Source organism: Hippocampus bargibanti, linkage group LG01 (assembly GCF_051943395.1).
Source record: "Hippocampus bargibanti isolate YZ-2025 linkage group LG01, ASM5194339v1, whole genome shotgun sequence".
Classification (NCBI taxonomy): Eukaryota; Metazoa; Chordata; class Actinopteri; order Syngnathiformes; family Syngnathidae; genus Hippocampus; species Hippocampus bargibanti.
In genome coordinates, this window is record NC_142734.1 from 27837696 (window position 1) to 27857481 (window position 19786).

General features: G+C 42.9%; 3 protein-coding genes across 5 annotated transcripts in view; 1 reads left to right on the forward strand and 2 right to left on the reverse strand.

Moving 5' to 3' along the window:
* Positions 1 to 4444, reverse strand: part of LOC148903709 (kalirin-like) — a 34294-nt gene extending 29850 nt beyond the window's left edge. For 2 of the 3 annotated variants that reach the window (XM_089007310.1, XM_089007293.1), the window contains exons 1-11: positions 3804 to 4444; positions 2763 to 2837; positions 2580 to 2694; positions 2307 to 2499; positions 1950 to 2173; positions 1551 to 1869; positions 1348 to 1470; positions 1094 to 1285; positions 327 to 458; positions 117 to 251; positions 1 to 45 (exon numbers count right to left, since the gene is read on the reverse strand). The exon at positions 1 to 45 is cut by the window's left edge and continues 48 nt beyond it. In XM_089007310.1, the coding sequence (XP_088863436.1) occupies positions 1 to 45; positions 117 to 251; positions 327 to 458; positions 1094 to 1285; positions 1348 to 1470; positions 1551 to 1869; positions 1950 to 2173; positions 2307 to 2499; positions 2580 to 2694; positions 2763 to 2837; positions 3804 to 3858 (1608 nt within the window). In that variant the 5' untranslated portion in view covers positions 3859 to 4444. The remainder of the gene's footprint in view (positions 46 to 116; positions 252 to 326; positions 459 to 1093; positions 1286 to 1347; positions 1471 to 1550; positions 1870 to 1949; positions 2174 to 2306; positions 2500 to 2579; positions 2695 to 2762; positions 2838 to 3803) is intronic. The other variant, XM_089007302.1, reaches the window with a different exon arrangement.
* Positions 4445 to 4709: 265 nt separating this feature from the next.
* iqcb1 (IQ motif containing B1) lies at positions 4710 to 15419 on the forward strand. The gene is made up of 15 exons (XM_089007353.1): positions 4710 to 4991; positions 5066 to 5173; positions 5805 to 5973; positions 6084 to 6201; positions 6284 to 6359; positions 6499 to 6598; positions 8636 to 8802; positions 8913 to 9007; positions 9085 to 9203; positions 11622 to 11688; positions 11787 to 11862; positions 11963 to 12123; positions 13389 to 13526; positions 13601 to 13757; positions 14850 to 15419. The coding sequence occupies exons 2-15, from the start codon at positions 5071 to 5073 to the stop codon at positions 15035 to 15037; spliced, it is 1734 nt and encodes a 577-aa protein (XP_088863479.1). The 5' UTR covers positions 4710 to 4991; positions 5066 to 5070; the 3' UTR covers positions 15038 to 15419.
* A 57-nt stretch (positions 15420 to 15476) lies between these two features.
* Positions 15477 to 19174, reverse strand: LOC148903712 (pro-opiomelanocortin-like). Its single transcript, XM_089007462.1, has 3 exons — positions 19090 to 19174; positions 16394 to 16519; positions 15477 to 16298 (listed from the first exon to the last, which is right to left on the reverse strand). Exons 2-3 carry the CDS (start codon positions 16505 to 16507, stop codon positions 15840 to 15842), a joined length of 573 nt encoding a protein of 190 aa, XP_088863588.1. The 5' UTR covers positions 16508 to 16519; positions 19090 to 19174; the 3' UTR covers positions 15477 to 15839.
* Between the last annotated feature and the right edge of the window lie 612 nt (positions 19175 to 19786).

Here is a 19786-nt window from a genome sequence, read left to right on the forward strand (position 1 = left end):
GCGGAGCTTGCGGTGTTGCCATGCGTTCTCCAGGTCATGGTGACCCTGCAAAGGAGATCAGTTCTTCCACACCTGACCACCCCCAAAGTAATAGAGACATGCCAAATCGGCCATACCTGCATGACCTGGTGCAGAACTCCCATGATGCCATGCGTGGTGCCGGTGAAATCTGGTTTCGTTGACGCGTCGTTGTGATCGTTCACCGTGCTCCGGTTTAACACGTCCAGCAAGGCTTTTCCACTCTCGCTGACCTACGCATAGATGGGTGAGCGGAAGAGCACAGAAAACCGGTGTCCGGATTACCGCAGTGGCGGCGAAACAATCACCTGGGTGTAGTTGGCGGACACCTCCTCATTCAGTTCCTGGTGTTTTTTGACGGCTTCCTCCAGTTCGGCCGTCGCCATCGGTAGCGATGCCTTGGCATAGGTTTGAAGCCACGCCTCGGATTTGTGAAGGAACTGAAGGGGGGGATAGGACAGGGAAATCTATGAAGACGTATAACAATCTTTGGATAATTCGGAATTTGGTTTTCACAGGTTTGCTTCTTGTTTTGTTTTTTTTTGCAAGCCTGTCAAAGTCATTTTTTTGCCATGGGCCAATAACAGTTTCCTCTCGGGGGGCTGTTATGAATTTGGGGAAGCCATTAGAATGTTTCCCGTCCACATATTACATATAGAGTGATCAACAAATGAATAAATAACTAGTTTTCAAATTTGAAGTAAAAAATAATGACTGTTATTGTGGTTTACATGGGACAATTTGAAATTTTGGTTCAGACTTTAGCAAGCATCATGGCGCTTGACATGCTTGATTTGCTTTTGCGGGTTGAATAAAATTATGTGGCGGTCCAGATATGGCCCCCGGACCTTGACTTTGACACCTGTGCGCCAACGGTTAGCATCCATAGCCTGAGTCTTAGATCCCCCTTTTCAGCCATTTGAACACAAATGGTGAAGCAATGTATGTAGACAAATATAACAGTGCTCACACGCATATATTCTTTATACTCTTTGAAAAAATGACTCATTTTACTAAGCCACTCATAGTTTTGATTTTTCTGCATGATTCAGTCTTGGCACCCCAGATAAATCACCTGCTCTGCCCCTTGGTGGAAGCCAGTGGCCATGGCTAATGTGTTGCTACGCTCTTCCAGAGCTGTGGTCAGTAACTTCCAGTCTTCTTGTAGCTGCGATGACACTGCAGCAATCCTCTCTGCCCCAAAGTGACCGGCGTCGGCAAGCCTGCTTGCTACAGTAACAACGCTGTCCACGTTTACGCTCCCGTTCTACACACACAGAAAGTGACGTTAGAAAGGGTGGAACAGCGAGGCAGAAACACAGAACTCACCATCACATTTGAGGTGAAGTGCTGATGTTGTGATTGCAAGTCGACAGCGTGCTGGTGGTTCTGACCGACCTCCACCAAAGTCTGCATGAACAACTCCTTACTGTGGGCGATCCACTCGGACATCTGTTGTGGGGCAAAATTTGATTAAACCTGATTTGTGAACGACTTGCCAGCAACTGGTACCGCAGTCCACCCCAGATCACCTTGGTAGCGTCCTGCTCGAAAAGGTGTAACTGCAGTGCCTGGTCCAGGTGGAGCTTCCTATCGCTCCAACTCTGCAGCAAGTGACTGCGAGCCACCTGCAGACGGTCTAGTAGAGAGGAGACCTTTGGAGCCACGCTTTGGAAGTCCGCCCCACCGGACAACCAGCTACCGTGGCTCCCACCGCCGCTCTCATTAGGGGTGTCCCCATGGGAGGGGCCGAGGCGCATCCGCTGGAGCAAGCTCCTCCCCTCTCGATCCAGGGCATCAACCGGCGCTGTGGCGATTGTGTTACGGAGACGATTATGTTCTTCGAGTACTCTGGAGATAAGAAATTGTTTCTGATACAAAAATGTTTTTTTTGTCCCTTTTGGAAGCGAACCAAGAAGTAGAATACTTACTTGCGGGAGTCATCCACATCTTGCGGTTCTGGTAAACTGGTCAGCCCAACTTCCAGCTGATCCAACTGGTTCAACAGTTGTGTGGCGGCCCCCGAGAACTCCTCCAGACCCAGACGCAGCTCGGTCCACTCCACGTGATCATACTCCAAGGAGCCACCGAGGTCAGATGTCAGCTGAGAAGGGTCGACCAACCGGGACAGACCTTCGACAGACACTAGACTGGTCTGAAGATAAAATTCTGAATTGGTGACGAGTTTCGGGAGGATTGAAGTTCACATTAGAAGTAAAGTTCTCAGTAACAAAAATTCCGTTTGCATTCTCGGAACTTAACTGCAGTTGCAATAAATGAACCAGTACCTCAAAGCTGAGCTTGGCGCTGCCCAGATTGGTCTTGTGTTTCTGCCAAAATGTATCCGGTTTGATGAGCACCGCCGTGTGGATGTTGGAGGAAAAGGATTCTTGCAGAGTACGTAACACAGGCTTTACGCTGTCCCACTTACTACCACGCATGTCCACTACCACCGTGAACCCTCGTGCCCGCACATCCTCGCTGAAACAGACCGAGATTGAGACACGTGGTTAACAGAGAAGAACAGTAAAGCAGGTGGACGCCACGACAAACAAGTGCACCTAGGAATGGTTGACAGGTAGGTCACCAGACGGCTTAGGTCTTCCTGTTTTATCCGCTCATGGTTGGTCCTGGCTGGGAAGGTCAAGATCGGTCCTCCTCGTTTGTCTCGTCCCCCTTGGACATTGAACCGTGTCAAGACAAGATCAAACAGAACGCCGCCATGCTCCGGAAATGAACTTTACCTGACACAAAGGCCACTTTCTCTCTGAGGACTGTCAGGACGTCACCGGCCCGGACTGACTCTGATTTACTGGACCCTGGAATTCCGAGACACAGTTGTTATCTGTCCTGCCAACGTGACTGCACCATTCGTGGACTTTGTGGCTGACATTAGAGCAGTCGGACTTGAATCAAAGTGTGGGACTTTAATTAAGTGACTCATGGTGAATGAGGTTTGCGGCGTGGATGCTTCTTTGAAGACCAAGCATCAAAACATTCGACGGGCAATCCGAGTTATCCATCAGTTGTCAGTTGGAGGACCAGACAGCGAACCAGGGAGCAATCCGCTCAAACGTACGCACCGAGTTAGTGACGAGCCCAAAATAACTGCGTGGAGGAGGGCTTCAAAGAAAGTTGCTCCAACCGTCAGGACTCATTGGCAAGATTACACAACAAGATGTCTCACTCGGACTAGGACGTGGCCGATGGCTATTTGAATGTTCACCGATCCATTTTCCACATGACTTAACCACATTAGGGTCAAGGGTGTGCTCGACTGACTGTGGGTGAGAGGCGGGGTGGGCGAGGGGTGGTACCACATAAATCACAGGGCACATATCGACCCAAAAACCATTCACACTCACAATTACTTCTCACACTATTTTTTTATGAACATGCATGGACATTTTGGAAACGGGAAGGAAGCCCGAGTCTACACAGGAAGGCCTGAGCCTTGTATTGACATCCACCTGCACAACCGTGCCTGCAAAAAATAATGTGACCCAACCAACCCTGTGCAAATCAATCACGGTTTGTAATGATATCACCTTACATTCAGTCGCATTTGTTATAATACGGTAATTAAAAAAACACGGTAGCCAATCAGAGAGCAGCATTCCCATTGGCTTTGGAGTACAAAATCTCGTAAATGGACACGTGACCGTATGCCCGTGGCAAATACAGTACGTTACACCGAGCGCGCGTGCATATCTTCCAAATCAATGGGCGTTATGTGAAGGCATCATGGCGATCAAGCAGTTCACGCGCACGCTCACACGCCCTACCTGCCGTCGCCAGGCCGTCCGGGCCCGTTTCTCCTCCTCCATCCACCGGATTCATCCTTCTCCCCCCTCCTCCTCTTCGTCCTCGGGCTCGCTCCTCCGTTTTGTACCGTCGGTCGCCTACTCCCCAGCCTACCTGTCCATACCGGCGGCTTCACATCAGACGTGGCGCTCGAATTAAGCTAATATTAGTCCGCCGTAACGGACGGATGCGTTCCCCTCCTCCTGGTAACGATCAGCGCGTCAGTGATGGTGCATCCTCCACGTTCAGCCGCGGCAGACACCCACCCCCACCACACCCCTCCTTCAACTCCTTTCTGATGGTGGGGCTTTCTATGGTGACTCCGCCGCACGGGACTCAGTCTCATGCTTCATCCTAAAATGTTCGCGTTACCGTTACCCCGTGCACGTACCATCACACGAACCGGTATCGCGCCCGCCAACCCACCCCCGCTCTCTCCCTCGATGACGAAAAGCTCGTTCGGTCTGCGCCGAGTAGCACCAGCGCGCATGCGCCAAACGTGGGGTTGTGCGCGAGGGTTGCACCAGCTGCTGGAAGCGCGCACACACAAAAGCACACTCGATGCCTTGAAAGTTATGCTAGTTCACATCTGGTGGTTCACAATACAGGAATAACAAACTACTAAATGAATACTAAACATAATCAAATAATACCCTTTTTTTCTCATGACTATCATCTCATCGTTAGATTAGTATGCCAAAGTCGGTAAAGAAATGTTAATGTAACAGTATATTTGGGATATGACGTTGTCTTTTTATTCAATAATTAATAAATTGTACATGACTATCCCAAGCCCTCTCTATCTATCTATCTATCTATCTATCTATCTATCTATCTATCTATCTATCTATCTATCTATCTGTCTGTCTGTCTGTCTCTGTGTGTCTCTGTCTGTCCTAATAATGTATTGTGCTATTTAATACAGTAATATAAGGTGAAGTGATCACGTGGGTTATTACGTCATGCGGAAGCGCCACCAAGACAGGCGGATATAGACGCGAGTGGATGACGTCATACTATTGAGTTCGTTTGGCAGAATTGGCGAGTTTACGGTATTTAGAATATATAAATGGCTCTTTAAAAGTGGCTTAATGCGAATGGTGGCATTCGTGGTCGCTAATGGAGCGTTAAAGCGCTGCTAACTTAAGGCCACTTTGTTTGGTGAAGAGGTAAATGATTTATGTCGGGTTATTGTTGGCCCGTTGAGCATTAAGTCCATTGATTACTTATTACTATGCCACAGTTAGGATGGAGCAGCCGGAGGAGGCTGTAATGCACCTAAAGCGACAAGTGGAGGACTCAAGTCTGAACAGAGCTGACAGGATCGATCTACTGAATGACACTTTAAAGCGTGAGACATTTGTGCTTCTCAATTACTCACTAAATTGGTTTTACTGATAGTGCAAGTGTGGGTAGATTTGGCAAAAATGTAATCAAGTTCAGAACACGGTTATTTTAGAATCACATAAAGGAATATGCCAATTCAGAAATCGCCAATATCGATCCAGAGACTATTTTGAACTAACAAAAATGCTTTATTGTTCTTTACTTTTTTGTGTCGCAGTGGAATTTGTAACCTCTCATCGAATTGCATGTGTTCTGTTCTGCGCTGCTTTACACTTTTACACTTTTTTTCCTTATGTTTGCTGATAGGCAGGAAATGGATGTGTTATCCATCATTATTTTTTGGGGCTAAATTCATCATCAATCCCCCCAAATATGTGAATATTTGTATAGTCCAGGGGTATCAAACTCATTTTTTGCCATGGCCACATTGTAGTTACGATTTCGTCTCAGGGGCCGTTGTGAATTTGGGGAAACCATTAGACAATTTGAAATTTTGATTCATACTTTAGCATACATTAAGGCATTTCACAAGTTTTATTTGCTTTCGTGGCGGGCCAGATTTGGCCTCTGGGCCTTGACACCTGTGGAATATTGCGTTGGGGGAAAAAGTACATGTGATCTCTAATCAAATACAGAGTTATTCAACATGCCGGCGGATCAGAAGGACAGCAATGTTCTACCCAGAGTCAAGTTTCTATTGTATCAGAATGGAATCTTGAACCACTGTGTTACCCTCATCGCTTTGCATCCCCAAAGACGGCAAAGCACCTGGAGAGCCTCCGTCACGCTGGCCTCACTCACAACGTAAGTGCCAGTAAGCAAACCACAAACCTTATCTTTCTCCTCGTCATACTTGCCACTCAAACACTTAAACTGTTTACCTGATTTAACTTTCCGTCTGTTCCGTCTTTTAGGTCCTGTTGCGTTGGGGTGGATCCCGGTGAATTGTCAGAGGCTTTTCACAGGCTCTTCTTACCCACAGTCATGGATGGCCTCCTGTCATTGGCCAGTCATCTTGCACGGCGAGCAGATGTGAGATGGCGGTTAAACATACTTTATTTACCTATCGATCGCGCAGGATATTAAAAAGATGAACTGGTGTGCGCTGCGTCAGTGTGTCTCTCCCTTCAGGAAGGTGATGGACTCAGTCAGTTGCCTTCTACAAGCGCACGCACAGCTCACCGCACAAGGTGAGTACCCTGCTGTTTCCTGGAAAGTGCCGTCAGGATCACCGAGTCTCAACTTTTCATTTATAATAGTCCCAGTATCTTGACTTTGCGCCGGATGATGGCAATTGAAATGATTCGTGTGACTCCTGTATGCTCTTAGTTCTCAGTTCTTCCCACTATGAACTCATTCAGTGCTGCGATGAGACTGCCATGTCACTGCTCTCTATCCAGATGTGGACTAAGATATGTGTAACAAACAGGTAACACACACAAAAAAACTTTTTCAAATTATTTTATCCCATATTTTACATTTCAACAACTTGAAACATACTCAGAGCCATTTAAGCACACTAAAACAGGATTTTTTGTTTCCTAACTGACATAAGAAAAACGTTTTATAGCATCTAAAATACCCAAAACATACAGGCTGATATTTTTAGTCAAATGCAAAACACCCATAAAAATGACTTAAAGTGTCCCAAAACTGCCACAAAATGAGCTCGAAAACTGGGCAGATTCAGAAAGTCCCGACCCCCTTGTTCGTGACGTCAATATGGGTGACACACTGCCTTGCTCCAGAATCAAAACAATGGCTTCAGAAAGTTCAGATTCAGAGAAGATGGTTTCTTGTTTCACATCCTGTTATGAATATGATTCAAATAGTTCTGAAGAGGAAAGCATAAATGTTTGCAATCGATTAAAGAAGTCCTTCCGTATCAATTCGAGCCGTCTGGACTCCAATGTAGCGCCCAGAAAATGCACAGGTGGCGCACAAGCTCCGTTGGAAATGGGCTGATTTGTCCGCTGGGAATTTGTGTCAACTTACACCTTCTTGTTCTTGATGCGTGTTACCACAATTGGCTGCGACACACAACGATTCTCCATTGCGTTATTTATGTAGTTTTCCTTCTAATTTCGCCATCAACACGGTGTTATCAGACAAAAAAAGTATTGTGTGTCGCTTTCTCGGTCAGGGGCGTTCCACACGTGGCGTCACGATATGTATCGTCACCAACTCAAAAACTAGACTTCATGAATATTCAGTGCACGCCTTAAAACGTAAAATTTAGCTATATGCGGTGGAATCTTTGTAAAATGCGTAGATCCGTAGAAGTCATTTGAAGTCATTTTACAAATTATGGTCATTTTACAAATTATGGACACACCTTGTCCGGAGGTGTCGGTTGTCCTTTAAGTGATCCTTTCAAACAGTGGATTACTGACATTTTTGGAAGTGAGAGCTACTTCAACTTTGGGACACTACTAAGACATCAAATGTGTACTTTAATAAGATTGTTTGTGTTGTAGTTAACTCATTCACTGCCAGACACTTTGCAAAAATGTCCACTCCAGTGCCAGGGTTTTTGTCGCTTTCACTCAAATTCTAGGACCCACAGAATATTGAGTTTTAGGACAACATAAATATTCAATACAGCATAATAAAACTTAGACTCTCTTCTTTCATCAGAAAAAAAAGTTTGTCTATTTTATTTGGCTTGAGAGATTTCTGCAATGGAAATGGGGGCGGCAAATGCTGCCCCCTTGTGAGAGAGAGAAAAACGTTGCCAGAGGTTTCACCGCAGCTTGCTTTGCACCCCCACAAGAAAAAAAAAACCCGAACAAATTCAGGAATGGCGCTCCACATCATGTTTTTCCATTCCTAAATAAATTCGGGAATGGCTGTGAATGAGTTAATATAATAATCAATAATCATGTTCATATTTTTTTTGCAATAATAATAATAATACAATAAAAATAATAAAAATCACACACCACACACAGTGTCAAAGTCAAGGCCCGGAGCCCAAATCTGGCCAACCACATCATTTTATTCGGCCCGTGAAAGCAAATAAAGCATGTCAAGTGCTAAAGTCTGAACCAAAATGTCAAATTGTTGTATGTAAACTACAGTAACAGTCATTATTTTTGACTTCACATTTGAAAACTAGTTATTCATTCATTTTTTTGTGCGCTCTTTACGTAATATGTAGAAGGGATGAAATTCATATCGGCCCTCGAAAGTAAACCGTAACTACAATTTGGCCCGTGGCAAAAAAAAATATAAAAAAACAAGACTTTAACACCCTTAAACTACAGTAATATTTTATACATCTTTGATATGTGCAGTTAAATATGTTAAAACCAATTAAAAACAGTCAGTTCAGTATCAGAATCAGCTTTATTGACCAAGTATGTAGAACACACAAAGAATTTGTCTCCAGTATTGTCAATCAAGCAAAGAATGTACTATTTTATTGTCAAAGTTTGTCTGCTAAAACGTTTTGTCCCATCCGCAGTGACTTCCTGTCCAATTTAAGCAACGACGCCGTCCTGCTGTTGCTCAATGAGGCTGTTGGCCAATTGGCAGTGACCTCCGATTCCGCAGTGGGCGGAGCATCTGTCAGATTGATTCTCCACATGGCCAATCAACTGCCGCTTCAGCCTTTCCTCTTCAACTTCAAAGGTGAGGGGGTGAGAATTTAATTTCATTCAATTACAATTCAATTCCTCTCAAATGTTACTTGCCAAATCTTCATGTGGTCGGATGGGTTGGATGAAATCACGTCTTTGCAGGTTTGGACAGCCTTTTGGACAAAGACTGGCGAGGACGAGGCTTTGACCCGGAAGTGGATCAGCTGATCGCACTTACGCGTTCTCAGGAAAGCCCTGTGAGTCCATTGCAGGGGTCATTTTGTCTGTCCACAGTCGTATTTCTTTGCACTGACCACTCTCTTCTCTCGCAAAGCCTTCCGGCGACCGGGAGAAAGCGGCGTGTGTGATTCAAGCAGCTTGGAAATCGTATCTGACCAGACGTCGAGTCAAGAGTCTTGGCGGGGTGGTTTCCATGCTGCAGCGTCGCTTTAGGTGTGTCACTTATTTTGTGGCAGGGCGGGGTGATCTCGCTTTAAAATCTCAGATTCCCCGCACCCCCATCCCCAAAACTGAAATTCTGATGTTTTTCCACCTTCGCTTATTTAAGAAAAAAAGTTGTATTAATTTTCTATCCCTTCCACCATGAACTTGGCATCACCTTCCACACATGATCTGCATTTGAGATGATAAAAAAAGTTTTTTTCTTCTTGGTAAAAAAATCCCCCCCCCCCCCCCCCCCCCCCCCCCCCCCAAAAAAAAAATAATAATATATTTTACAGAATTAATTAATTAATTGGTTAGTTAATTAACTGGTGAATGTAGCAATATTTAACCAACCAGCTAATTAATTACAGTAAAGTCTCGTTATATCGATATCGGATATATCGATAGTCCCTGTTATATCGATATTTATTTCTATGCACGCACGGAGAAAATTACATGCAAACAGGGTCGGATATATCGATAGTCCCGGTTATATCGATATTTGTTCGGACTCCCTTGAATATCGATATCACGAGACTTTACTGTATTAATAAACCACCCAATTATCTCATTATTAACCAATTTGCTTTTTATTGATTAATAAGCTAATTCACTGCCATTCTCAAATTTATTCGAGAATTGAAAAGCATTACATGGATTGCCATTCCCAAATTTGTTCGCCCTCTTTTTCTACTTGCGGGGGTGCCGATAAACTGCTGGTCAGACCTCTGTCAATGTGTTTCCTTCCCGCAATGGGGCTGCATTTGCCTTTTGTACAGCTGCCCCAATTTCCAGCTCATATAACTTAGGAATGAACTCTTTTTTTTCTGATGAAAGAAAAGACTCTGAGGTTTCTTACACTGCATTCAATGTTTATGTAGTCCTAAAACTCAATATTCTGTGGGTCCTGCAATTTGAGTGAAAATGACAACAACCCTGGCACTGGAGTGGACACATTTTTGCACATCGTCTGGCAGTGAATGAGTTAATTAAATTTGAAATGGGGACTGGTAGTATAAAGGGGGGTGAATATTAATCTGCAAAATGTTCACTTTGTTTCGACATTTATTGGTACTATGGCAGTACATAGGCGGCGTTAAAAAAAATGGAATCACTCATTTTTCATCACCACCACCGAATCACTACGTTGGCGACAATGAGGGCTAAAACCAGCTCCTCTCTCTCTTCACAGCCGTGTTGTTACTATAGAGCAGTGCCCGTCAATTGGGATGGACTTTGTCCTGCGGAAGCAAAAGCAATACTCAATACCATCAATGAAAATACAATGCAGTGGGACCTTGGCTTACGAACTTAATTGGTTCCCAGACAGAGTGTGTAAGGTGAAAAGTGTGTATCCCAAAAATTAATTTTCCATAGGAAACCATTAAAATGAGAATAATCCGTTCCCAGGTCCCCATAAAACATAATTTTCTACTTTCTAATTTTCTAAGCCTTAAAACTACACAAAATATACCTTATTTTATGTATAATAAATGTGCTATAGTATTATGATTATAGAAACAAACTACTATACAATAAAGTCATTTCATTGACCTTTGTGATGGTTGTTAATAGCTTGATGGAATAGAGTGTCCGGTTTCCTCTGCATTAAACACTTGATGAGGAACATAGGCTTCTTTCACCATCTTGAGGAATGATCCCTTGTAGGTGCTTTCTCTGTGATAATTGTATCTAGTTCATCAATTGTGATCTGTTTAGCTGGGTTAATAGCTTTTTGCATCAAGTCTACAGATGACTTGTGCGGGTTATTTGTGGAGCCTGATTGATGGGATATTTAACCTTCCAGTCTACACTCTGCTTTTTCAAAGTTGAAATGGGTCCAAATTTCACTGTTTTCTATCCATTTTCTCACAATTTTACTTGTTTTTTTCCCCTTTTTTTTTTTTTTTGTTTCAAGCTCTTTCCTCTCCCTTTCGTGTGCGTGTTTTCTCTCTCTCTGTGTCTGCCTGTCTATTTAATGTTTAACCCCCCCCCCCCTCCCCACTGCTGGGTTCTTGACCCATCACGTGGCTTTAACCTAAGACGCCATTTTGTTTTTTGGAGAATGGCCTCACTCTCCCTCTCTCTGTCTGTAACCTGATCCCCCTGGGGGCGGGGAATAGAGGCCAAAAAAAAGTCTGCTCCCATTTCCTTGTTTGGAGAACGGGCTCATTCACGAACGACACATCAGTCATTGTGGCAGCTCCGTGTGTATTCCAAAAAATAGTTCGTATGCCAAGGTAAAATTTTCATAAATGTAACGTTCATAAACGGAAAAATTCGTAAGCCAAGGGTTTCGTAAACCGAGGTCCCACTGTACACTCAAATTAATCAATTAAATAATGATAATAGTGTGTGTGTGTGCGTGTGTGTGCATGTGTGTGTGTGTGTGTGTGTGTGTGTGTGGGTGTGTGCGCGCGAGCGCAGGGCTCGTAGGAGACAACAGCAACAGCAGAGGGATGCACAGCGGCGGCAAGAGGAGCTGAATTACCAGGTAAAAATATTGCCGTCTCTTAGCATACGCCTGCACCGACCACCAACCCAAGATTGACTGTTAGGTATGTGCGTGCGTGCGTGCGTGTGCTCGTGCAGGTCTGCTTGCAGCGTCAACAGGCAAGGACGAAGTTCCATCAAAAACAGAGAGAACTGCTGCAGCTTCTACCTCCTGGTATATTTACACGAATACACACACACACACACACACACACACACACACTCCAGCGCACGCAAACACACACAGTGTAACGTGTACCTCCCTTCCCGTCCAGACCAGGTGCAGCCGTACCTGTTGGAATGCGAGATCCGCGCCGCCGTGTTGATCCAGAGCGCCTGGCGAGGCTTTCTGGCCAGACGACGTATTGACGCGCAGCGACCTGCATTGAGACTCGACCGAGCGCAGCAGGAGGCCGCCAGGACGCTGCAGAGAGTTGTAAGCGAACACCTTTTTTTTTTAAATCAAGTCAACATACTCTTCATGGGCCCATAAATAAATTAATGCAACAATGGATAGATAAATAAATAATAAATAAATAGATGGATGGATAGATAATTAAAAACAACAAGGGTAACAAGGGTATTATAAAAATTTGTGTATTATAAAAATTGTAAAAAAAAAATAACGGTGCAGAGAGCTGTAAGTGGACACCTTTTTTTAAAATCAAGTAAACACACTCTTGTAACTTGAGAATTTTGAAAGCCGCTTTTAAATGAAATGTATTATTATTATTATTATTATTATTATTATTATTAATTAATTAATTAAAAGGCCCAGAAATAAATAAAGATAAATAAACAATAAATATGTAAACAAATGTATAAATAAACACATAAATAGCCACCAAAAATGTTAATGTATTAAATAAATAAAGGAATAAAAAAAAAACGTGACGCTGCAGAGCACAGTAAGCGGACATCTTTTTTTTAAATCAAGTAAACATACTCTTGTACCTTGAGAGTTTTGAAAGGCGCCTATAAATGAAATTTATTATTATAATATTATTAATTTAAAGGCCTATAAATAAATAAATAAAAATAACAAAACACATAAATACACACAAAAAATATAAATACATGAATAACTTAAGAAATAGAAAATAAGTAAATAAATAATTTTTAAAAAGTACCGGGCGAACAAGTGTATTTTAAAAATTGTTCTTTATAAAAATTGCAACAAAAAAAAAAATGACGGGACACTGCAGAGAGCTGTAAGCGGACACCTTTTTTTAAAGTCAATTAACCATACTCTTAATTTAAGGACCCAAATAAACAAATCAATAAATAAACCATAATTAAAAAAAATCATACATAAAGACATAAATGAAAAGGGCCGCACTAAGAAGCGCGCGATAATAATTGTAGGTGACAATGACAGGAAGTTTGTAAGCGGACACTTTTTTTTTTTTTTTTAATCAAACATACTCTTAATTTGAGGCTCCTCCCCCCCAAAAAAACTGGCAAAAACAAAGCATCCGTGAAATCACCACAGAATACTACCCACGAGTCAGCCGAATCATTAATCTTGATTTACGTGCTTACACATACGTTTTCAAAATGGAGTCTCAACTTATCTGTCATAACATGCTGTCCTGGTCACCTACAGTTTTTATAACATCTAATAAGCTAACATCGCATGTACAGTTTGATAATCATCAAATCCGACTTGAATCAAATCTGCCTGTCTGCACTGTCATTGAGGTCCGCCGCTTTCTCCAAGAACGCCGGGCGGCTAAATCCTTGGCCTCTGCGCCTTTCTGGATCGGCCGGCAGTGTTTGACGGACAGCAAGAGGGCAGCTTTGAAAAGACAGGTGGACGAATACATCAATCTGCATCCCGTAAGGCGTTCTCCTACCGCCAATGACTTTGACGGCGACTAAGCGCTCAGACCCGCGTTGTGCGTGTGTGATAGTCGAGCGGGGCGAGCCGACGGGAGTGCGAACGACTACACGCCGACGCGCAGTGGCGGCTGAGGCTGCTGCCGGAACAGGCGGCGCGACGGATGGTGGAAGAGCAGAAAATGGACTCCCTATTGGCTCGCACTCACGCTCAGCTGGATCGACTCAAAGGTTTTTTTTGTTTTGTTTTTGCTCGTTTGGTGCTTACGGGCGAGTTGTTTGAAATTAATGTGCTTGATATCAGGAGACTCTCGTGTTGGTATCTTTTGAACGTCAATATTTTATGTTTAACTCATTCACTGCCAAACGGTGTGCAAAAATGTGTCCACTCCAGTGCCAGGGTTTTTGTCATTGTCACTCGAATTCCAGGACCCACAGAATATTGAGTTTTAGGACGACAGACTGCCGCTGAATCTTCAGGAAGTCTTGTTTTTGAGTTGGTGACGAGTCGTCACGTCAGGAACGCCACTGACAGAGAAAGCGACACACTATGCATTTTGGGTACTTTGTTTGGTCTGAAAACGTCGTGTTGATGACGAAATTAGAAGGAAAACATAAATAACGCAATGGTGAATCGTTGTGTGTTGCACCAAGACTACTATTTGATTCTACTTGGCACAAAATCCCAGCAGACAAATCAGCCCATTTCCAACAGAGCCTGGCCGCCATCTTATGCATTTTCTGGGACACTACATTGCAGTCCTGACGGCTCAAATTACTACACAAGTACTACTTATCGATTGCAAACATTAATGCTTTCCTCTTGAGAACTATTTGAATCATATTCATAACTGAATGAGTAACAAGAAAGCATCTTCTCCGAATCTGAGGCCATTGTTTTGATTCTCGAGCAAGGCAAGACGTCTTGGCGTGATGTCACGAACAAGGGGGCGGGACCTTCTGAAACTGAAACTTTCTGAGGTCATTTTGAAGTAGTTTTGGGACACTTTAAGTCATTTTTATTGGTGTTTTTCATTTGACTAAAAATATCAGCCTGCGTGTTTTGGGTATTTTAGATGCTATAAAACGTTTTTCTGATGTCAGTCAGGAAACAAAAAAATGGTGTCGGTTGTCCTTTAATTGATATGGAAAGAATGAACGATCCATGGATTGTGAATGGTGTCGTCTGCCTTTGGAGGGAATCGCCAGCAGCCCACCCATGACCTCGAACGGCATAAGCGGTCGACAAAATGAAAAGATGGCAAAGTCTTGTATTGATCCACGCCGATTGATTTTTTTTTTTTTTCCTGTCTTCCTTCGCAGATGCCCCACCCCTCTCTGCTGTCACGGCAACTGATATCAAGTCCTTCCTGAGCCCCTGCGGCGCCGTCGCCGGTCGGGCTCGTGACGCCCACAATGCCAGGCTGCGGGCCAACAAACTGCCCTGGTGGCGGACTCTGGGGGAAACCGCCGCTGGACTCGAATCAAAGGTGCAAGCCGACAGCAGCTGATCTATTGGCACTTTGGTCACAGTGGTTCTTGCGGACCGTACGGAAATTTCGGTAGCCTCTCTTAGCGGATCTTGGTGGAAACAATGTATCGGCAAAAGTTTTAGATGTTTCTCCTCCCCTTTTGGGCTCTCAAAAAAGGGTTTGCTCCACCAAAGCCCTCCCGTATCTTTGTGACTGAGCCATGGGCCATGAGAGTTTTTGTTTCCACTCACAAAATCGTTTCAGTGACTCACCTTATTTTGAACCGTGATATCTAGCAAATTTCAAGCTTCTACCAGTCAAGATCATCATTCTCCTCATGAGCAGCCTCATTATGGCCGAAGTTTTATTTATTTATTTATTTATTTATTTATTTATTTATTCATTCATTTAGATTTTTATTTATTTATTTAGCTTTTTTTTTTATTTATTTATTTTTTATTTATTTATTTATTTTTGTGGTAGCTGTTGTTGCTCTCAGTCACATATATCATGTGGTGTTCCACAGGGCTCAATTTCCGGGCCTCTGTTGTTCTCACTATACCTGTTTCCATCTTAAGAAAACATGATATTTCCTTGCACTGCTATGCAGATGAGTGTCAGATCGATCTCCCACAAAGCAAAAAAAAAAAGATGCTTTCTTATGAGGGCCACTTTTAATCCCTGGAGGAAATAAAAACCTGGATGGCACATAAGGACCCAAAGGAGCAGGCGGTTAGGCTTTTGTTTGCAAGAACTTTTATGTTTCCCTTTTCATCAATATTTACAGTCCAAAAACACTCGGCGGTCAGCCTCTCTTGACCGACCACTTGCCTTGCGATCGCTACTCGTGCATCTGTCCGTCTTTGTTGATGACATTCTTGAGCAGCGTGACCAGCGGCCTTTGCTCGGTCTCGTCCCAGCTCTTCATGAAGCCGCCGTAGCGTTTGCTGGCGGGCGGGCTGCTCCAACGGAAGTGCTTCATCTTGTAGGAGCCGTCTTTCTTCATCATTCCTTCCTCATCCGGTGCCTCTTTCTCCGCTCCCAGTGGGACCTCATTGGTTAATTCGCGCCTGATCTCGCCGGGAAAAACCTCACTGGACTCTTCTTCCACGCCGTTGGACATGTAGACTTTTATGGGACGGCGTTTTCGGCCGATGGGTTTCCCCCAGCGGAAATGCTCCATGGAGTAAGAGCGCTTCGCCAGTGGGGAGGAGTCGGAGGAAGGCCCGGTGGGAGGATGGAATGGTGCAGAGTCGGGGTAAAGGTCAGCGAGGTCGGCGTGACAGAGCTGCAGACACTCCTGTTGTGGGGTGATGTAAACAGCAATAAATAGGGTCGCAGGATAATCAATGGGTGGACGACAAATCACTATTTTAAATATATATAATTTTTTACCGTCATGCTTTTTGAATCCAGCTCCTGACAAGCCGCATGTTCCCAACACTGACTGGCAGCTCCTCCGGCCACACCCACGAGCATCACGGTCACCAAGAGCCATGAAGAACACATCCTGCTGCTTATCTGGTACAAACAGACACAAATGCTCGGGGGGTTTAAAAAAAAAAATCAAGGACCATGCGAAAAGTAAAACTTTTCAACATCCTTTAAAAAAAAAGTATTTAATGCACAGGTGTCAAAGTAAAGGGCCAAGGGCCAAATCTGGCCCACCACATCGTTTTATTCGGCCCGCAAAAGAAAATCTAACTTGTGAAATGCCATTGTGCTTGCTGAAGCCCAAGCCAAAATTTCAAATTGTTGTATGTAAACCACAATAACAGTCATTATTTTTTACTTCAGTGTTGTAAGCTATCCTCCGCTAATATGGACGGGATGAGACAATGTAATGGCTTCCTCAAATTCATAACGGAGAGGAAACCGTAACTACAATGTGGCCCGGGAGGGAAAAATGAGAAAAGGGTGCCATGTTGTAAAATATACATTAATGATCTAAATAAATCTTATTGTTATTAAATACATGTTTTTTGTCACACTTTGACTATGATCAGAAAGACATAGTGTCGCCGTGGCACTACTTGACCACTTGGGGGCAGCATCACACAAAGAATACATTGATAATACTAATACATTTCATTTATTAGCGCCTTTCAAAACTCTCAAGGACACTTTACAGTCACAGGATATCTTTTCCGTGGGTGAGCAGCGGCAGCCACACGCGCCAGTGTTCACTCAACCCGGAAAATATCTTATTTCTGACACCTAGTTTGAAGCACTAATTTACCATTTTTTCCCTCTAAATATCTTTCCATATTTTCTTGTTTCAAGATATTTTCAGGAACATTAAGTGATAATTTTCAGCATATCATTCTCATTTTGAGCTAATCTAAAAAAGATTGGTCTTTTCAAGATTAATTTGCTTTTTGTGCCTCTATTCCTGCTCGTTTTCAGACCTGTATAGGTTTTTGGAATCGAGATACATTTTACTTGTCCTTAATATTGAATGGCTTGTCTTTTGTGTTGTTTCACATTATTTGTTATTTAGGTTTTTTTGTTGTTGTTTTGACTTCAAGATGGCGCCGCGAGAGTGGCTGCCTTTACAGCAACTCCTGTATTTTGTTTTTCTACTTCTTCCTTTCCTCTTACTTTCACAACTTTGCTGCTGGGAAATGTAAATTTCTCCACTGTGAGACTAATAAAGGCTAATCTAATCTAATCTAATCCAATACAATCCAACCACACCCAACATGAAATATTTTTTTTTAATTTCAAAAATTGACAGTGACATACCCATGTGCATCTCAAAAGGCCATAATCGGGTTTTTTTTTTTCAAGTCAATCTTGATAGCATCCATAATCCTATTAGTTGAGTGCCAGTATCGTGTGCTATGTACTTTCTGCATCAATTTGGCAATATAAAAGAGAAAATGGCCCCTTACTTATTTAGCCTTACAATTGAGAGTAGAGAGACAGGATACGTCACAATTCTTGAGCACTCCGGTTCGTTGAAAAATAAATAATAAATACATGTACAGTAAAGTTTCGTTATATCGATATTCAAGGGAGTCCGAAAAAATATCGATATAACCGGGACTATCGATATATCCGACCCTGTTTGCATGTAATTTTCTCAGTGCGTGCATAGAAATAGTATCGATATAACCGGGACTATCGATATATCCGATATCGATATAACGAGACTTTACTGTATATGCCTTTTTCCCTTCTCCATATATGTGTTGATAAACGGGTTGTAACTCTACCACATCTGTGCTACATGTTACTCATTCGCTCTTCTACGGTATTTAACCACAATGTTTTCATATTAGCAGTTACACTAGCAGACAAAAAGACTGGGGTCTGTGGTGTTATCAAATTTCATTTTTTTAGATGTTTAGCAATGTGACAACCCCTAGAATAATATTTTTGGAAATAATTTTCTTTACTATTTGCCAAAGTGCAATTTGTTGTGAAGTCCATACAATCCTCGTGTCTGAAATCTTTGCTCTGTCAACAAAACAAAAAAAAATCAGTATCTCTGAAGAAATTCAAACTTTGGTCATTTGCATCTCAGGACATCACTGTTGTTGTATACATTGTGCTTTTGAAGTTATTCACCCTTTCTGTGAATCTCATGAAAAACCATGTATTTATTAGATATTTTTCAACAAAGCGGAATGCTAGCAAAAGTACTCCACTCGATAACAAACCATGGGGTGACGAAAACTAGTCCGCCAGCCACCGTGATCTCCTTCTTCTGCTCGATCATAATTTTCTTTCATGTCTTCTTAGGCTTAAAACTAACCTGTGGCGGGGTCTTTTTCGGTTCCATAATAGCAAAAGTACTCCACTCGATAACAAAACACGTCTGCACTCAAAGGGGGTGTGGAAAACTAGTCCGCCAGCCACCATGACACTGTTCGACTATCATCATTACTATGAATTCCAACGCATGCTAAAATCCATATCGCACACGAGTTTATTGGTCAAACTCCATCAGGGCGAACAAAAATCTGGAAGTCATAATATTTTTCAAATATGGCCCAAAAATAAATTTAGGGACACACAAAATTAAATTAAAATTTGCTGTTGACCAGTGTTAGGAATGAAAGAAGGAAAACAAAAAAATGTCTTACCGCTCGTCTGTCTTGGTCTTTACTGATGGTTGCTGGTTTTCTTGTGCCCTCTTGGATCAGCCCACTTTTTATATTGTCAGACAAGAGCACGTACACACACACACACACACACACACAAACGTACGCTTACGCCCACACATACACAAATGACATCAGCGGTGCCCGTTCATAATTTTTTTTCCTCTGACGAATATTTGCTAAATAATTGAGCGTGTGACCAACGCATCACTTAATACGTTTGCTGCTGTGCGGCAAATGTCAAACATTGGATTCCATAGATTAACACCGGGTTGCTATGTCGTCACTGGGATTTGAACCCGCAAACTCGGGTGTACAGTTACACGCCTGCACACCTGCTGCCCCCGCCATCCTTTTGTCCGCAGGCTCAGTGTAGCTCAATAAGATTCTCCATGCCGCCGTAGGATTTACGACTTTCAAAATTGACTTTCAATCATTTTTCAACCTTGATTTGCTGCCGATGCTGCTCAATTTTTCCACACCCCATTTGTACTGATCCGGATGCTTTTTATGCTATCTATCTATCTATCTATCTATCTATCTATCTATCTATCTATCTATCTATCTATCTATCTATCTATCTATCTATCTATCTATCTATCTATCTATCTATCTATCTATCTATCTATCTATCTATCTATCTATCTATCTATCTATCTATCTATCTATCTATCTATCT

Coding starts and splice junctions, on each gene's coding strand:
- LOC148903712 (XM_089007462.1), bottom strand. CDS start 16,507: ATGTGTTCTTCATGGCTCTTGGTGACCGTGATGCTCGTGGGTGTGGCC. Junction 16,299..16,393: donor TGGATTCAAAAAGCATGACG/GTAAAAAATTAT, acceptor ACCCCACAACAG/GAGTGTCTGCAGCTCTGTCA.
- iqcb1 (XM_089007353.1), top strand. CDS start 5,071: ATGGAGCAGCCGGAGGAGGCTGTAATGCACCTAAAGCGACAAGTGGAG. Junction 5,174..5,804: donor ACTGAATGACACTTTAAAGC/GTGAGACATTTG, acceptor AATCAAATACAG/AGTTATTCAACATGCCGGCG. Junction 9,204..11,621: donor ATGCTGCAGCGTCGCTTTAG/GTGTGTCACTTA, acceptor GCGCGAGCGCAG/GGCTCGTAGGAGACAACAGC.